General features: G+C 45.4%; 1 protein-coding gene across 1 annotated transcript in view; it reads right to left on the bottom strand.

Moving 5' to 3' along the window:
• PAPPA (pappalysin 1) overlaps positions 1-17,990 on the bottom strand; it is a 231,247-nt gene that overhangs the window by 133,617 nt on the left and 79,640 nt on the right. Inside the window, exons 8-10 of the mRNA XM_067471886.1 lie at positions 12,028-12,532; positions 5,327-5,455; positions 3,126-3,217 (exon numbers count right to left, since the gene is read on the bottom strand). Of these exons, the coding sequence (XP_067327987.1) occupies positions 3,126-3,217; positions 5,327-5,455; positions 12,028-12,532 (726 nt within the window). The remainder of the gene's footprint in view (positions 1-3,125; positions 3,218-5,326; positions 5,456-12,027; positions 12,533-17,990) is intronic.

Below are 17,990 nucleotides of genomic sequence, written 5' to 3'. Positions count from 1 at the left end.
GTAAGCCACTCTGAGTCCCCTTTGGGGTGAGAAGGGCAGAATATAAATGTCATAAATAAATGAATGAATAAATCTAATTTTTAAGGTGAAATGAGTCTCTCCGAATGTCATGCATGTGGCCATGTAGGTGAGCATGAGTGTGCATTTCGGAATTCTTCCCAAGTGGCGTCCTCCTACTTGGACAAATACCATAATATAGGCCATGTTTCTGGCCTGTTTACGTGGCACCGTGCAGGGTGTTTGTACCACCCAGCATGGATTCCTTTGCTGAACTCATCACAAAGATGTGCCATCCCCCACCATGGGACACAGAAGAATATAATCAAGTGCTAAATCTTTGGAGCTGGAAGCCTACCAGACTTTTGATGGCTTCAGCATCAGTCCAGCCATTGTGCCGGACAATCCTTGCTAATCAGGGCTATAGCAAAAAAGCTGGGAAAATAGATCTGGGGAAGCAATTATCACCTTTTGAAAAGGAGGGATAAAGCACCTTTGATTCCCCCCTTCCTCCAAGAGCCCTGATTAGCATCTCAAAGAAGGTGTCGCCTTCTTCAGATAGGACAGCTTTGACTCCCAAAAGGTCTTTCTTCGGCTGGGGAGCAAGCCTTTGAGCTCGGGCCTTTCCCAAAAGTCCTGCGTCCTCCCCCTTCTCCGAGTTTGGGCTTTCTGGGTTTCAGAATCACAAAGCGAAAGAGAAAGGGTGGCCCTCTCCGTCCCCATGAATGAAAACGCAGGAGGAATCTGGAGAGAAGGCGAAGACTCAGGCAGTTAGTTCAAACAGCTGGCTGCACCAAGACAGCCCTTGAAAATCAGAAAGCCGACTCCTGTTTGAGGAGCTCCATTGGCTGCCATTCATTTTCCAGTCCCAATTCAAGGTGCAGGTTCTTACCTACAAAGCCCTGAATGGGACCCATCTACCTGCGTGACCGCATTTCTGTGTACGAACCCACACGATCTCATCGATCATCTGGAGAGGCCCTGCTCACAATCCCACCTGCATCTCAAACGCGATTGGTGGGGATGAGGGACAGGGCCTTCTCGGTGGTGGCCCCTCGACTCTGGAACTCTCTCCCTAAGGACATCAGGCATGCCCCAATGTTGGCAATTTTTAGGAGGAGCTTGAAAACGTGGTTGTTCTCTTTGATCATCTGGAGAGGCCCTGCTCTCGCTCCCTCCCCCTTTGCAGGCGCAATTGGTGAGGACGAGGGAGAGAGTAACTTTGGTAATCATTTTATAAGATCTGCCCTCATTAAGATATCGGGAAAATATAAGGACCAAATCCATAACAAGACCCCGCTTTGGATATCACCTCAGGAAGCAGTCCACAGAAGAGAAAACCCACAAAAAACATGGTTAACCTACAAAGACATTCTGAAAAAAACAAGGTGGCAAAATGATACTAAAAACACCTGGGGAGGTCATGAGAGGGTGTCAGAGGAGTCAGCAAAGACCATCAGAAATACAATATTTTCTGTTGGTCATGAGGGTTTTGTGTTGGAAGTTTGACCCAATTCTATTGTTGGTGGGGTTTGGAATGCTCTTTGATGGAACTACACATCCCAGCAACTACAACTCAAGGTCATTTCCCCCAAACTCCACCAATGTTCACATTTGGGCATGTTGAGTATCCATGCCAAGTTTGGTCCAGACCCAACATTGTTTGAGTCCACAGTGCTCTCTGGATGGAAGTGAACTACAACTCCCAAACTCAAGATCAATGCCCACCAAACCCTTCCAGTATTTTCTGTTGGTCATGGGAGTTCTGTGTGCCAAGTTTGGTTCAGTTCCATCACTGGTGGAGTTCAGAATAATTGGTTGTACGTTAACTGAAAATCTCAGCAACTACAACTCCCAAATGACAAACCAATTCCCCCCAACCCCACCAGTATTCAAATTTGGGCGTTTTGGGTATTTGTGCCAAATTTGGTCCAGTGAATGAAAATACATCCTGCCTATCAGATATTTACATTACGATTCATAACTGTGGCAAAATTACAGTTATGAAGTAGCAACGAAAATCATGTTATGGTTGGGAGTAAACACAACATGAGGAACTGTATTAAGGAGTCGCGGCATTAGAAACAGTGACCTAGAAGAACCCTCCACTTTGCGTGACTGTGGAGCAAAACAAATAACTCACCGTCTGTATGCCTGTCCACAGTGCCCTGCCTCATGCACAGAGGAAGAACTGTTTAAAGGTACAGACAATGCAGCCGCTGTTGCCCGTTTTGGTCTAAAACTATTTAGCTGCTTGTGACACCTTTATTTTCTCAGTTTTGTGCTTATTTATATATGCAATGCTTTTGAAACGAAATAATAAGAAGTCCTACATAATCAATCAGCCTCTAAATCAATTGTCCAATCAAGTGTGGTATAAAGTTTGTTTGCTTTTTTCGTGTCAGAAGCGACTTGAGAAACTGCAAGTTGCTTCTGGTGTGAGAGAATTGGTTGTCTGCAAGGAGGTTGCCCAGGGAAAGCCTGGATGTTTTGATATTTTACCATCCTTGTGGTATCTCATGTCCCCGCATGGGGAGCTGGAGCTGACAGAGGGAGCTCATCCACGCTCTCCCCAGATTCAAACCTCCGACCTGTTGGTCTTAAGTCCTTCCGGCACAAGGGTTTAATGCACTATGCCACCAGTAGGTAATTAGGTAGTCCCCTGACATTAAGTCCAGTCATGTCTGACTCTGGGGTATGGTGCTCATCTCCATTTCTAAGCCGAAGAGCCAGTGTTGTCCGTAGACACCTCCAAGGTCATGTGGCCGGCATGACTGCATGGAGCGCCGTTACCTTCCCGCCGGAGCGGTACCCATTGATCTACTCACATTTGCATGTTTTCGAACTGCTAGGTTGGCAGAAGCTAGGGCTGACAGCGGAAGCTCACGCCGCTCCCGGAAATCGAACGTGCGATCTTTCGATCAACAAGCTCAGCAGCTCAGTGCTTTAACCCACTGCGCCACCGGGGGTCCCGGTTAGGCTCCCATAAATCCAAGTGAAGTCATGACAGACCTGATATGGAACCCAGCAGCTGCTGCCGCCACCGTCAGCAGTTGTGTTGTTGTATATTTCGTACAGAAAACAGCAGAAGGGTTTTTCCACCAGAAAAGAGACATTAAGAAACTCACCAATGCATTTAAAGGATAACTCCTGCTGGCAAAATAGGGAACAGCCATCTCCGTTGACTTTGTTCATGTCATCGCACACTTCCCCAAGGTCCCTGTGAACAGCATATGTAGATGATAAGGCAAATAGTCAGTAAGGGAACATTAAAGAAATCTTCAACCATTATGGCAAGAAACATTGCAATATGTAACACAATTTTTGTTCCTGAGTTACAGATGTCATTTCCTAATTGTTTTTTCCCCCATCAAAGCATGCAGCGCAGCACATTTTGCTCTAGCTTCCCAATGGATATCTCATTGAGTCTCAACCAATTCAACCTAGTTTGTAGCAATCACAAAAATGAAGTTTCTGGAGCATAGGTAAAAGTAAAGGTTTTCCCTTGACATTAAGTCCAGTCATGTCCGATTCTGAGGTGGTCATCCCCATTTCTAAGCCAAAGAGCCAGCACTGTCCGTAGACACCTCCAAGGTCATGTGGCCAGCATGACTTCACGGAGCGCCATTACTTTCCCGCCAGAGCAGTACCTATTGATCTACTCACATTTGCATGTTTTTGAACTACTAGGTTGGCAGAAGCTGGGGCTGTTAGCAGAAGCTCACGCCGCTCCCAGAGAACTCAGGCCTAGCTTCTCACTCCAACGCTACGTTGCCTGAACTAACTCTTAGGTAAATACCTTGCTAATTAATAGCCACCCATGAAAGCATTTATTTTCCCATGAATTTTCTCCACAGTTTCCCCACATAATCGCTCTGACCTGCAATGCCTATTTTCTGCTCTGGTCTGTAAACAAAGACTTTTGTTGATCTCCTTAGCTCCAGGTGTTTTTGTCTTGGGAGTCTTCTGTATCATTCAGTTATCTGCCCGACTCCTTATCTAATGTTGCAGTTTCTCACTCAAACGCTACGTTGCCTGAACTAACTCTTAGGTAAACACCTTTCTAATTAATAGCCACCTGAGGCGAGGGAGAGAGACTATTTCCTCTTTAAAACCTCTTTGCTGCCTTATACTGATTCAGTTTCTTATTTTATATTGGCAGGGACTTTCTGTGTGCTGTTAAACCTTTGTACTTTATATCGCAGGCAATGAAACACTCGTGTGTATAACCAAGTAACACAGTTTATTTATAACTTCTGGCTCCAACGCTTGTGGTTACATTTGTGTTTTGCTGCAATCTTGAGGCTTACAGTCAGTATCATTAACTTGGTTAATTTTTCTGAATAAACTATCAATGTTTCACATTCACCAACATGTTACTTGCTTTACACACTCTTGGCTGAATTATATTCTGAACTAAGGTGACACTAGCCTTATTTATGTTCCTTAAAACTCGAGCTCTATTTAACTAACTGCTTCTCTATATCAGAAGTCTTTAACACATCTTCATAACTGCTTATTTCTATCAGGCACTCAAAAACCAACTCTCCTCTTCACACACAGATTCCTAACTGTCATTCTCAAACTCCCACACTCTAACTGCCTCTTTCAGAACCTTGGCTCCACCCCTTTGGAATGTTCAGCTCTGCTCTCCCCAACTGTCATTTTGGCCTAGCAGCCTTTTCAAATCCTGGGCCTAAATTAATCTGCATATGACCAATCGGCTTCACATATGCAAATGAATCCTATCTCTGCTGTTGCTACCCTGTCTGTACTTATTCTTCCCTATCTGCCATATGTAAACATAGAGCTATACACCAAAACTTTAACATACAGTAGCAATTTCACTACACCACCCATGAAAGCATTCATTTTCCCATGAATTCTCTCCACAGCTTTCCCACATAATTGCTCTGACCTGCAATGCCTATTTTCTGCTCTGGTCTATAAACAAAGACATTTGTTGATCTCCTTAGCTCTAGGTGTTTTTGTCCTGGGAGTCTTCTGTATCACTCAGTTCTCTGCACAATTCCTTATCTAATGTTGCAGTTTCTGGCTCCTCTGACTGACCCTGAAGCCCTGCATTTTCCAAGTCAGATTTTTCACAGAGAGAAGCATCATTCCCCTGACTTGGATCTTCATCACTTCGTGACCCAGGAAATCCCACAGGCAATCCCATAATCCTCTCTAAATCATCAGTGAACCCATCAGCCTCAGGCTGATCTACAACATAAATGAACCTTGCATCCCAAATATTAAGGCCCTGCAAGACCTTCATAGCTTGTGAAATTAGGCTGCATCTCAAATGAGGTAGATTTCCCATACTCACCTCTGGATGATCCCATCCCCACAATAGCCACTTCCATGGACATAGATGAGGGGTGGGGATGCTTCACTCTCTTCTGTCCCAGAAAGAACTGAGACCCAGTAAGTGTACTGGTTTCCTGCTCTTATTTCACTGCAATGGAAGAAAGAGGACATCAGCAGGGCAATAACATGCAGAATAGCTTTGACTTTCAACGCTAGGGGAAGAATTGTTGACAAGTCTCACTTTTAGCAGCCCACCTCTCCAATGTTTTGGGAAAGGGGTGTTTTAGGGAATCTAGGTTATGACTCCAATATTCAGCACTCTCTATATTACTATATTACTACTTCTTTTTCTTTTCTTTTCAGTTTACCTGTCCAAACGTATTCTCCCCTATGAGCCATGAACGACATTAAGATCTTCCGGAGAGACCCTGCTCTCGGTCCCACCACCTTCACGAACGTGTTTGGTGGGAACGAGAGACAGGGCCTTCTCGGTGGTGGCCCCTCGGCTATGGAACTCTCTCCCGAGTGAGATTAGATCTGCCCCCTCCCTCTTAGAATCATAGGATCAAAGAGTTGGAAGAGACCTCATGGGCCATCCAGTCCAACCCCCTACCAAGAAGCAGGGATATTGCATTCAAATCACCCAACAGATGGCCATCCAGCTTCTGTTTAAAAGCTTCCAAAGACGGAGCCTCCACCACACTCCGGGGCAGAGAGTTCCACTGCTGAACTGCTCTCACAGTCAGGAAGTTCTTCCTCATGTTCAGATGGAATCTCCTCTCTTGTAGTTTGAAGCCATTGTTCCACTGCGTCCTAGTCTCCAGGGAAGCAGAAAACAATCTTGCTCCCTCCTCCCTGTGGGTTCCTCTCACATATTTATACATGGCTATCATATCTCCTCTCAGCCGTCTCTTCTTCAGGCTAAACATGCCCAGCTCCTTAAGCCGCTCCTCATAGGGCTTGTTCTCCAGACCCTTGATCATTTTAGTCACCCTCCTCTGGACACATTCCAGCTTGTCAATATCTTTTGTCCTTCAGGAGGCTAGTGAAATCCTGGTTATGGAACGAAGTGTTTCCAGAATAATGGCTGAGACTGGTTACAGACCAAAGTGAGTGACCACATATGCAGACTGAGTTGAACATGATTTTACCTGAGCGATTTGGTATATATGTATTTTATCTATATGTATTTTAATCTTGCGTTGTCTGATGTTTTAACTTGTATTAGTAGCACTGAATCCTTGCTGTAAGCTGGTCTGAGTCCCTCTATGGAGGTGAGAAGATCGGGATATAAAAGTTTTAAATAAATAAGAAATAAATAATTTTAGGACACGAATGAGACTGTCTGAACACCGACATAAGGATTGCATCATATAAAGAAAATGAACAAAATCTGGCTACCAGTATTAAAAAAAAACTCTAAAATTACAACAGCACAACAACAGAGAGGAAACAAACAAGGACATCTAATCACCTCTCAACAAAAGATTGCCCCAGGCACTGCCAGGCCATCAAATGCTAATCAAGAAGGTCAGTTGAAACATTCACACCTAGGTCCAGCAGACAAGAGTTCTTTGCCCCACACTGGTCATTCCACAGATATATAAACCCTTTTTCCTAGTTCCAACAGACCTCACTACCTCTGAGGATGCTTGCCATAGATGCAGGCAAAACGTCAGGAGAGAATGCCTCTAGACCATGGCCATATAGCCCGAAAAAACCTACAACAACCCAAATAATTTAATGCAACTGTTGTATTGAATGGCAGCATTGGGTAACTGAGCCAAGATAGCCAATGCACAAGCAAATGCTCAAAAAATTGCATTATATGGCTTTGCCCAATACATAGAGATTAAAAGCTCTTCTATAGCCTGGAAATGAGTGCTGACGGAAGAGACCACAAGGACCATCCAGTCCAACCGTTCTTTTTGGGGTGGGGGGTCCTTTCAAACTCTCCTCTGTTCTGTCCGTCGGCTTTCTTCTCCTCCCATATACAATCTCCTGCTCCGCTCTGGAATTCCTGGCATAACTCCATCAATAGACGTCCATTGCGCTAATCATTCCACATGACCTAGCCATCTTAACCTTTCTGAGACAATTAATGATCTAGGGTTCATTAGTGTCTGTCCCTGTATGTTCTCAGTCTTGCTATACATCTCTTCAGAGGAGGTGGGAAGAAAGCATGTCTAGTCTCGAGCGACAGCTCCAGAGAGTCCGTGCTCAGAGTTTAATGTTGTTATTGTGCATGGCAAACAAACCCCAGTGTTTGATGTTACCCTAAACACTCAAGGTTTTCGTTCAGACTTGAAAGGAGACATCTAAGGGTCTGGAACCTATTCTGGCCATAGGTTTCAGCAATTTGGGAGAAAGTTTTGACCAAAAACCAGTTCAAATTTGTGAGCCAAGAAAGAAAAGCATTCTCCGCCTGTAAAATGTCAACAGGGTTTGCATAGCACCTCTATAATATGGCCCACCAAAGAGGAAGAGCTACAACTTCAGCTAATTCCCAATTATTTGCTGGAAAGACAACTGAGAAATTTATTTATTTATTTATTTATTTATTTACGACATTTATATGCCGCCCTTCTCACCCCAAAGTGGACTCAGAGATGCTTACAAGACACACACACACACATATACACACAAACACAAACAATATATTATATTGTCGAAGGCTTTCATGGCTGGAATCACTGGGTTGTTGTAGGTGTTTTTGGGCTATATGGCCATGGTCTAGAGGCATTCTCTCCTGATGTTTCGCCTGCATCTATGGCAAGCATCCTCAGAGGTAGTGGCCCAGAGCAACAGTTGGTATTGGGGGGAGGGTCCCCAACTGATGACATATGCAGGAGACAAGATGGAACTGTCCCATGGCCCCCTCTCTCTTCACTCTGACCCAGAGTGGCAGTTGGTATTGGGAGGAGGGGTCACCAACTGATGACATATGCCGGAGACAACATGGAACTGTCCTCTGGCCCCCTCTCTCTTCACTCTGGCCCAGAACGGCATTTGGTGCTGGGGGGAGGGGTCCCCAATTGATGACATATGCAGGAGACAAGATGGAACTGTCCCCTGGCCCCTTCTCTCTTCACTCTGGCCCAGAGCAGCAGTTGGTCCTGGGGGGAGGGGTCCCCAATTGATGACATATGCAGGAGACAAGATGGAACTGTCCCCTGGCCCCTTCTCTCTTCACTCTGGCCCAGAGCGAAAGTTGGTGTTGGAGGAAGGGGTCCCGATCTGATGACATAAGCAGGAGACAAAATGGAACTGTCCCCTGGCCCCCTCTCTCTTCACTCTGGCCCAGAGCGGCACTTGGTGCTGAGGGGAGGGGTCCCCAGCTAATGACATATGCAGGAGACAAGGTGGAACTGTCCCCTGACCCCCTCTCTCTTCACTCTGGCCCAGAGCAGCAGTTGGTCCTGGGGGAAGGGGTCACCAATTGATGACATATGCAGGAGACAACATGGAACTGTCCCATGGGCCCCTCTCTCTTCACTCTGACCCAGAGCGGCAGTTGGGGTTGGAGGGAGGGGGTCCCCTACTGATGACATATGCAGGAGACAAGATGGAACTGTCCCCTGGCACTATCATCATTCTGGCCCAGAGCAGCAGTTGGTATTGGGGGGAGGGTCCCCAACTGATGACATATGCAGAAGACAAGAAGGAACTGTCCCCTGGCCCCCTCTCTCTTCACTCTGGCCCAGAGTAGCAGTTGGTGCTGGGAGGAGGGGTCCCCAGCTGATGACATATGCAGGAGACTAGATGGAACTGTCCCCTGGTCCCCTGTCTCTTCACTCTGGCCCGGAGCGGCAGTTGTTGCTGGAGGGAGGGGTCCCCAACTGATGACATATGCAGGGGACAAAAGGGAACTGTCCTCTGGCTCCCTCTCTCTTCACTCTGGCCCAGAGAAGCAGTTGGTGCTGGGGGGAGGGGTCTCCAACTGATGACATATGCAGGAGACAAGGTGGAACTGTTGGTGGAGCAGTTGGTGCTGGGGGGAGAGGTCCCCAACTGATGACATATGCAGGAGACAAGATGGAACTGTCCCTTGGCCTCCTCTCTCTTCACTCTGGGCAAGAGCAGCAGTTGGTGCTGAAGGGAAGGGTATGCAGCTGATGATATATGCAGAAGACAAGGTGGAACTTTCCCCTGGCCTCCTCTCTCTTCACTCTGGCCCAGAGCAGCAGTTGGTGCTGGAGGGAGGGGTCTGCAGCTGATGACATATGCAGGAGACAAGATGGAACTGTCCTCTGGCCCCCTCTTTCTTCACTCTGGCCCAGAGTAGCAGTTGGTGCTGGGAGGAGGGGTCCCCAGCTGATGACATATGCAGGAGACTAGATGGAACTGTCCCCTGGTCCCCTGTCTCTTCACTCTGGCCCGGAGCGGCAGCTGGTGCTGGGGGGAGTGGTGCCCAGCTGATGACATATGCAGGAGACAAGACGGAACTGTCCCCTGGCCCCTTCTCTCTTCACTCTGACCCAGAGTGGCAGTTGGTATTGGGGGGAGGGGTCCCCAGCTGATGACTTATGCAGGAGACAAGATGGAACTGTCCCCTGGCTCCCTCTCTCATCACTCTGTCCCAGAGTGGCAGTTGATATTGGGGGGAGGGGTCCCCAACTGATGACTTATGCAGGAGACAAGATGGAACTGTCCCTTGGCCCCCTCTCTCTTCACGCTGTGACGGTCCCTTGTCAACTGCAGCGACACTTGCTGGAGTGGCAAAACAATCAGAGAAGGAAGAAGACAGTGCGACTCTGTGTCTCTTTTAAAACCAATCTGCGTACTCATACAGGTGGATCTGGAGGCTGCCTTTGAATGCTCAAACCCAGACGTTCCTCCGGCTGGCAAGGCTTCAGAAAACCCGAGCAGACAGACAACGAGTCTGGAGAAGGACGAGTGGGAAGGAATGCCATAACGGAGGCAGCTGCGAGGATGAATTTCAAGCAATGGACTACGTTCAATGGAGATGGAAGATTACGATATTTTCCTCGCACAGTGGGGGTCATGTTATCTCAAGCCTCTGTGCAACGGAGGCCAGAGCCGGAGCCAAATGCAAGTCGGCAGGAGGCTGCCTTGGCTGCCATTGAAAGGGCCTCCTTCGACTCCGACTCCTCCGACTCCGAGGGCGCTGTGCACCAAGCTTTCCATCCTGGCTCCGAGCTGCAACTCTCACTGGAAACAGCTGTCCTGCTGACTGAAGGGCATGCAGCCGGAATTTGCTGCTCCTCCTGATTCAGTAACCCATGGAAGGCAGCTTCAGCAGAGTCTGAACTCTTTTAACATGGATAGGCAACATGTAGCCTTCCAGATGTCCCCGGCCGACATAGTTAAGCAACAAATACACAAGGGAAAACAATCTTAAAAACATTGTTGATTGCCCACTGCTGAAGTCGGGATGGAAAGAATATTGACAATTGTGTCCCAGTCCAAAACAAACAAGCAAGCAAGTAAACAAACAGGTTTCTTATACTAATAATATAATAATAATAACTTTATTTTTATACCATGCCAACCATCTCCCCTAGGATATCTTTTGGGAAAGATACAGTGTTTGGGGAAAATAGACCTTGACATTTGGGAGTCGTAGTTGCTGGGATTTATAGTTCACCTACAACCGGAGAGCACTGTGGACTCAAACAATGATGGAACTAGACCAAACTCGACACAAATTCTCAATATGCCCAAATGTGAACACTGATGGAGTTTGGGGAAAATAGACCTTGGCATTTGGGAGTTGTAGTTGCTGGGATTTATAGTTCACCTACAACCGGAGAGCACTGTGGACTCAAACAATGATGGAACTAGACCAAACTCGACACAAATTCTCAATATGCCCAAATGTGAGCACTCATGGAGTTTGGGGGAAATAGACCTTGCCATTTGGGAGTTGTAGTTGCTGAGATTTATAGTTCAATTACAACCAGAGAGCACTGTGGACTCAAACAATGATGGATCTGGACCAAACTTGGCATAAATCCTCAATAGGCCCAAATGTGAAAACTGGTGGAGTTTGGGGAAAATAGACCTTGGCATTTGGGAGTCATAGTTGCTGGGATTTATAGTTCAATTACAACCGGAGATCACTGTGGACTCAAACAATGATAGATCTTGACCAAACTTGGCACAAATCCTCAATATGCCCAAATGTGAGCACTGATAGAGTTTGGGGAAAATAGACCTTGGCATTTGGGACTCATAGTTGCTAGGATTTATAGTTAACCTACAACCGGAGAGCACTGTGGACTCAAACAATGATGGAACTGGACCAAACTTGGCACAAATCCTCAATATGCCCAAATGTGAGCACTGATAGAGTTTGGGGAAAATAGACCTTGGCATTTGGGACTCATAGTTGCTAGGATTTATAGTTAACCTACAACCGGAGAGCACTGTGGACTCAAACAATGATGGAACTGGACCAAACTTGGCACAAATCCTCAATATGCCCAAATGTGATTGAGTTTGAGGAGAATGGATCTTGGCACTTGGGAGTCATAGTTGCTGGGATTTATAGTTCACCTACAACTGTTTGGTAGAGAGAAGCATTAAGAAGAAAAGCATTAATGCCCCTGTGGACTTTCCTATCCTATTATTTGGCTTGTCTAGGTTAAGACCTCTTCTCAAAACTTGAGCATCTTTGAACATGACAGCCACATATGGATTTCTGAAGGCCCCACATAATTTTGATATTCCATTCTTAATCCTGTGTCCTTTACTTACGTGTCCACGAATTTCCGGCTGAGATCTGAGATGAGGACCGAAGAGCCTTTCTGGAATGGAGGGTCCCGTGTGACTTTGTAGTGGATGGCACGGCAGTGGGTGCACCACTTACTGTGTGGGACAGAGCTGATCATGGCAGCGTCAATCTCCAAGTGCTCATCCAAGGTGAAGATCTGGATCCCATAGACTTCCTCTTTCACTTCTGTGTGGTCAAGCTTGATGGTAAGGGGAATGTCACAGAAGAAGTTCTGGGGCCCCAAGGAAACGTTCCATCCACTGACCATAAGGAGTTTGATGTTGTTTATGGCTTCTTTGGAGTCCCAATCAGAGGACACATAGGTCACCCAGATGGTCAGTGACTCAGGAATCACAGGGTACTGAAACTCCAACTCCAGATAGCAACCTTGAGGTTCAGGGCAGGCTGGTGGGACTATTTGCTTCACTGCTGAATTGGGACTCCATGTTCTAACATCAGGCTTACATGGTTGCTCCACGTCAGGGTGGCCTTGGAAATGGAAACAAAAAGGAACAGAATAAAGACAACACACCATTGTTAAGTGCCCACTGCTCTGGTGACAGTGGACAACCATGTGTGATAATGTATTTATGCTAAGAGTGAAAAATAATAAAAAAGAGTAATACCTACAAGTGATGGTAGCAGTAGATCTAAACCAATGGTTCCCAACCTTTGATCCTCCAGGTGTTTCGGACTTCAACTCCCAGAAATCCCAGTCATCTTATCAGCTGTTAGGAATTGTGGGAGCTGAAGTCCAAAACACCTGGAGGACCAAAGGTTGGGAACCACAGATCGAAACCATCTGGAGAAGTGCTAAGCTGAGAAAGGTTACCTTAGACTACTGGTTTCCAACTTTTGGTCCTTCAGGTGTTTTGGACTTCAACTTCCAGAAATCCCAGTCAGCTTACCAACTGTTAAGAATTGTGGGAGCTGAAGTCCAAAACACCTGGAGGACCAAATTTTGGGAACCACAGATTGAAACCATCTGGAGAAATGCTAAGCTGGGAAAGGTCACCTTAGACCACTGGTTTCCAACCTTGGGTTCTTCAAGTGATTTAGACTTTAACTTCCAGAAATCCCAGTCAGTTTACCAACTGTTAAGAATTGTGGGAGCTGAAGTCCAAAACACCTGGAGGACCAAATTTTGGGAACCACAGATCTAAACCATCTGGAGAAATGCTAAGCTGGGAAAGGTTACCTTAGACGACTGGTTTCTAACCTTTGGTTCTCTGGGTGTTTTGGACTTCAACTACCAGAAATCCCTGCCAGCTTACCAAATGTTAATAATTGTGGGAACTGAAGTCCAAAACACCTGGAGGACCGAAGTTTGAGAACCACAGATCTAAACCATCTGGAGAAGTCCTAAGCTGGGAAAGGTTACCTTAGACAACTGGTTCCAAGCCTTTGGTCTTCCAGGTGTTTTGGACTTCAACTCCCAGGAATCCCAGCCATCTTACTAGCTGTTAGGAATTGTGGGAGCTGAAGTCCAAAATACCCGGAGGACCAAAGTTTGGGAACCACAGATCGAAACCATCTGGAGAAATGCTAAGCTGGGAAAGGTTACCTTAGACCACTGGTTTCCAACCTTTGGTCCTCCAGGTGTTTTGGACTTCAACTTCCAAAAATCCCAACCAGCTTACCAACTGTTAAGAATTGTGGGAGCTGAAGTCCAAAACTCCTGGAAGACCAAAGGTTGGGAACCACAGATCTAAACCATCTGGAGAAATGCTAAACTGGGAAATGTTACCTAAGACCACTGGTTTCCAACCTTTGGTCCTCCAGGTGTTTTGGACTTCAACTTCCAGAAATCCCAGCCAGCTTACCAACTGTTAGGAATTGTGGGAGCTGAGGTCCAAAACACCCTGAGGACCAAAGTTTGGGAATGACTGCCTTAGACTTAAAAAACCAGAAGAAGGTGGCCAGTAAGGAGAAAAAACATAGAAAACAGATCTGCAACAAGCTGATATAGGCAACTCAGAAGTGAAACATTCAGAACATGACCAATGCCACCAAATGTAACCGAGGAGGGAAACATCTCCACCAAACACAAGCAAAGCAGGGAAGACGTGGTCACACAATTTAACAACAATGAAAGAATTAGAGCTTTGTTTTCTTTCTCAATGAATGATTCCTCCCCAAGAAAGTCAATTGGTGTCCTTCTTCTTTTTCTTCCAACTGTCCCTTTCGAATCTCATTCATGGAAAGAGGTGGGAAGGGAAGGGCTCAACATCTCACCAAGGCTTACTCAGTGTGAGGAGCAAATGCACCACATGGTTTTCTTTATCTTGGAATGCTCTGTGTGTGCTTTTGCCCGCAGGAGGTTAAGGTGAACCATCAGGCTCTGACTGGGAGCCAGCAGAAGAAGCCGCTTTCCTTCTTTTCAACCAAAAAGCCAGTGAGGAAGGTGGCTTGGTGTTTTCAAAGCCTTGTTTCTTGGGATAAGATGAGGCAGGCAGTAATGAAGGATGGAAAGAATATTGTTAAAAGACCGAGAAACATGTCTTTTGGAAGGTTGAGAAACCTACATGGGAGAAATCCTGGAAGTCGAGAGAGAACGCTCACAGTTGGGTATGCAATCTGCATAAAATTTGCATTAAGATGTTCTGTGCAGAAATCAGAATTTTCTGGGCAGAGAATTGTAAGAAATATTAGGAAAAAAAGAAGCAGTTTCTTGCTTGGAAAATACAGAAATTTGGGGACTTATTTTGTGAAGAATTTGCACATGGATGATGTGCATCGAAAATTCAAGGGTTGAATGAAAAGTAATGCCTCCACCTTCACAACTCCTCAACAGATGGCAGTACTGGTATGCGGCTGGTACTGGCTTGTTCAGTAGACTCTCCTCTACAGTTCCATTTTGGCGGGAACACTTAGCATTGAACAGTTGTGTTGTTAAAGTGCAAAGTATGGAACCCTGCGCAGACAGTTGGTCAATGTGACTTAAGCAACGTGCAGTCATTGAATTCTTGACAGCAGAAGGTGTCACTCCAAAGGAGATTCATCAGAGAATGCAAGCTGTTTATGATGATTGTGTTGATGAGAATACTGTGCATCGTTGGGCGATTAAGTTTAAAGATGTTGAGGTGGGAACATCTGACTTGCGTGACAAACAAAGAGTTGGATGTCCTGTGACAGCAACCACCGAGTTTCACAAGCAAAGGATTAACAGATTGGTTCAGGACAATTTCAAGCATAATCAGCATTTCACAAGAATGTGTGGTTCACATTATTGCTTTGCTTGGCTTCGCAGGCACGTCTGGCGGGGACAAGAGACAGGGCCTTCTCTGTGGTGGCCCCCCGGCTGTGGAACTCGCTTCCTAGGGATATTAGATCAGCCCCCTCCCTCCTGACTTTCCGAAAAAGAGTAAAAACTTGGCTCTTTGAGCAAGCATTCGGCATCCGGAGTAAACAGACAAACTAGAGTTGGAAATTGACCCAGGAACGGCCAAGACAAGGTAACGGATGAAGATTTGAATGAGAGGACATAGTTTCTTTTTAAATTGTTTAATATGCACTGTCATTTATGTTTAATTGCACTTGATGTTTTTGCTTTATTAATGTATGTATTTTGTTTCAGCATCGAATTGTGCCGACTGTGTATACCGCCCTGAGTTGCCTTCGGGCTGAAATGGGTGGGATAGAAATAATGTAAAATAAATAAATAAAAATATCGGAAGATCTGTGCACGATGGGTACCCAGGATGCGGACGCCTGAAATGAAAGCACACAGACTTGAAACTTCAGAGACTGGATCTCACTACTGTACGACATCCTCCATACAGTCCAGATTTAGCACCGTCTGACTTCCATTTGTTCCTGATAATGAAAGAAGATTTGCGGGGACATCATTATGCTTCTAATTAAGACGTTGAGAGAACTGTGAGACGCTGGTTGTGTTGACTTCTTCCATGACGGCTTCAGAAAACTTGTTCATCATTGGCAGAAATGTATCCAATTGTCTGGTGATTATGTGGGAAAGTGAATAGTGGTAGTTAAAGAGCACATTCTAAGGATTATTTCTGTGTTTGATGTATTAAAATATTCCCATCCAAACCAAAGTAACGAAGGTGGAGGCATTACTTTTCATTCAACCCTCGTAGAATTTTCTGAGCAGAAAAATCATAGAACCATACAAGATGTTATGAAATCACGGGATTGGTAACTTCACGAGGGAGCAATACTCTTTGGCAAAGTAGGCTACAGATCTTGGAAAAAGTACAACTCTCAGGATTCCATATCATTTTGCTGTGGCAGTTGAAGTGCCATCAAACTGCATTTATTCTACGGTGCACCTAATGATTCCATGGTTTCAGCTATGGAGTTCTAGGGCTTGTAGTTTAGGGAAGCACTAAGAAGTGACGAGCGGAGTGCTGCAGGGTTCCGTCCTGGGTCCGGTCCTGTTCAACATCTTTATTAATGACTTAGATGAAGGGCTAGAAGGCAGGATCATCAAGTTTGCAGACGAAACCAAATTGGGAAGGATAGCCAATACTCCAGAGGACAGGAGCAGAATTCAAAACGATCTTGACAGATTAGAGAGATGGGCCAAAACTAACAAAATGAAGTTCAACAGTGACAAATGCAAGATACTCCACTTAGGCAGAAAAAACGAAATGCAAAGATACAGAATGGGGGACAATGCCTGGCTCGAGAGCAGTACGTGTGAAAAAGATCTTGGAGTCCTCGTGGACAACAAGTTAAACATGAGCCAACAATGTGATGTGGCAGCAAAGAAAACCAATGGGATTTTGGCCTGCATCAATAGGAGTATAGTGTCTAGATCTAGGGAAGTAATGCTACCCCTCTATTCCGCTTTGGTTAGATATTGTGTCCAATTCTGGGCACCACAATTCAAGAGAGATATTGACAAGCTGGAATGTGTCCAGAGGAGGGCGACTAAAATGATCAAGGGTCTGGAGAACAAGCCCTATGAAGAGTGGCTTAAGGAGCTGGGCATGTTTAGCCTGAAGAAGAGAAGGCTGAGAGGAGATATGATAGCCATGTATAAATATGTGAGAGGAAGCCACAGGAGGAGGGAGCAAGCTTGTTTTCCGCTTCCTTGCAGACTAGGACGCGGAACAATGGCTTCAAACTACAAGAGAGGAGATTCCATCTGAACATGAGGAAGAACTTCCTGACTGTGAGAGCCGTTCAGCAGTGGAACTCTCTGCCCCGGAGTGTGGTGGAGGCTCTTTCTTTGGAAGCTTTTAAACAGAGGCTGGATGGCTATGTGTCAGGGGTGATTTGAATGCTTCTTGGCAGGGGGTTGGACTGGATGGCCAATGAGGTCTCTTCCAACTCTTTGAATGTTTGATTCTATGATTCTACCTGTACATCTGAATAGTCTGTATGTTAAATGTTGTTGCAATTCATTAGTGTGAAAGCACTCCAATTTTCACAACAAACTAAACTGAAGGGAGAAAAAATTCAGGAACTGAGGAAAAACTAAAATTAAGAGATTTGTCTATTCCTGGTTCATACTTTAGATTTTGTAAACTGTGGTTTTACTCTTCCTCAACCCACAATTATATAAGCTCTGGAATCATCAAAAAAATGTTTTGTTAAAAACGAGAAAGTCTCATTTCTGGCTTCCCTCCTACAAAATGTGAAGTGTGTTCCAAAATAAGAACAACCAAAAAAGAAGAATGCAAGAGAATTTCATTTCAAAGCAAAGAGATCTAATTCCTGGACAAATGCAGAGTTTGGAAAGTTACTTTTCAGAAGCAATTGATTCTCAGCGAATGACAAATAACGCTGCTAAAAGGGCGGGTTGCTGTGCTCCTGATCCCTTTCGTACACATTTCTGTTAAATTTAATCCACTAATTAACTTCTATCGATTTATATTCCTTTCGAACAGATCATAGCAGAAAGCTCTTTTTTCCGAATGCCATGGAATATATCCTTGCAAATTGACCATTGCAAGAGTTAAGAAACATCGCTCTTACT

The sequence above is a fragment of the Anolis sagrei genome, chromosome 11, assembly GCF_037176765.1.
Source record: "Anolis sagrei isolate rAnoSag1 chromosome 11, rAnoSag1.mat, whole genome shotgun sequence".
In the NCBI taxonomy this organism is placed as follows: Eukaryota; Metazoa; Chordata; class Lepidosauria; order Squamata; family Dactyloidae; genus Anolis; species Anolis sagrei.
The sequence above is the reverse complement of the archived record's forward strand: the minus strand, read 5'-3'. Positions and strand labels throughout refer to the sequence as shown.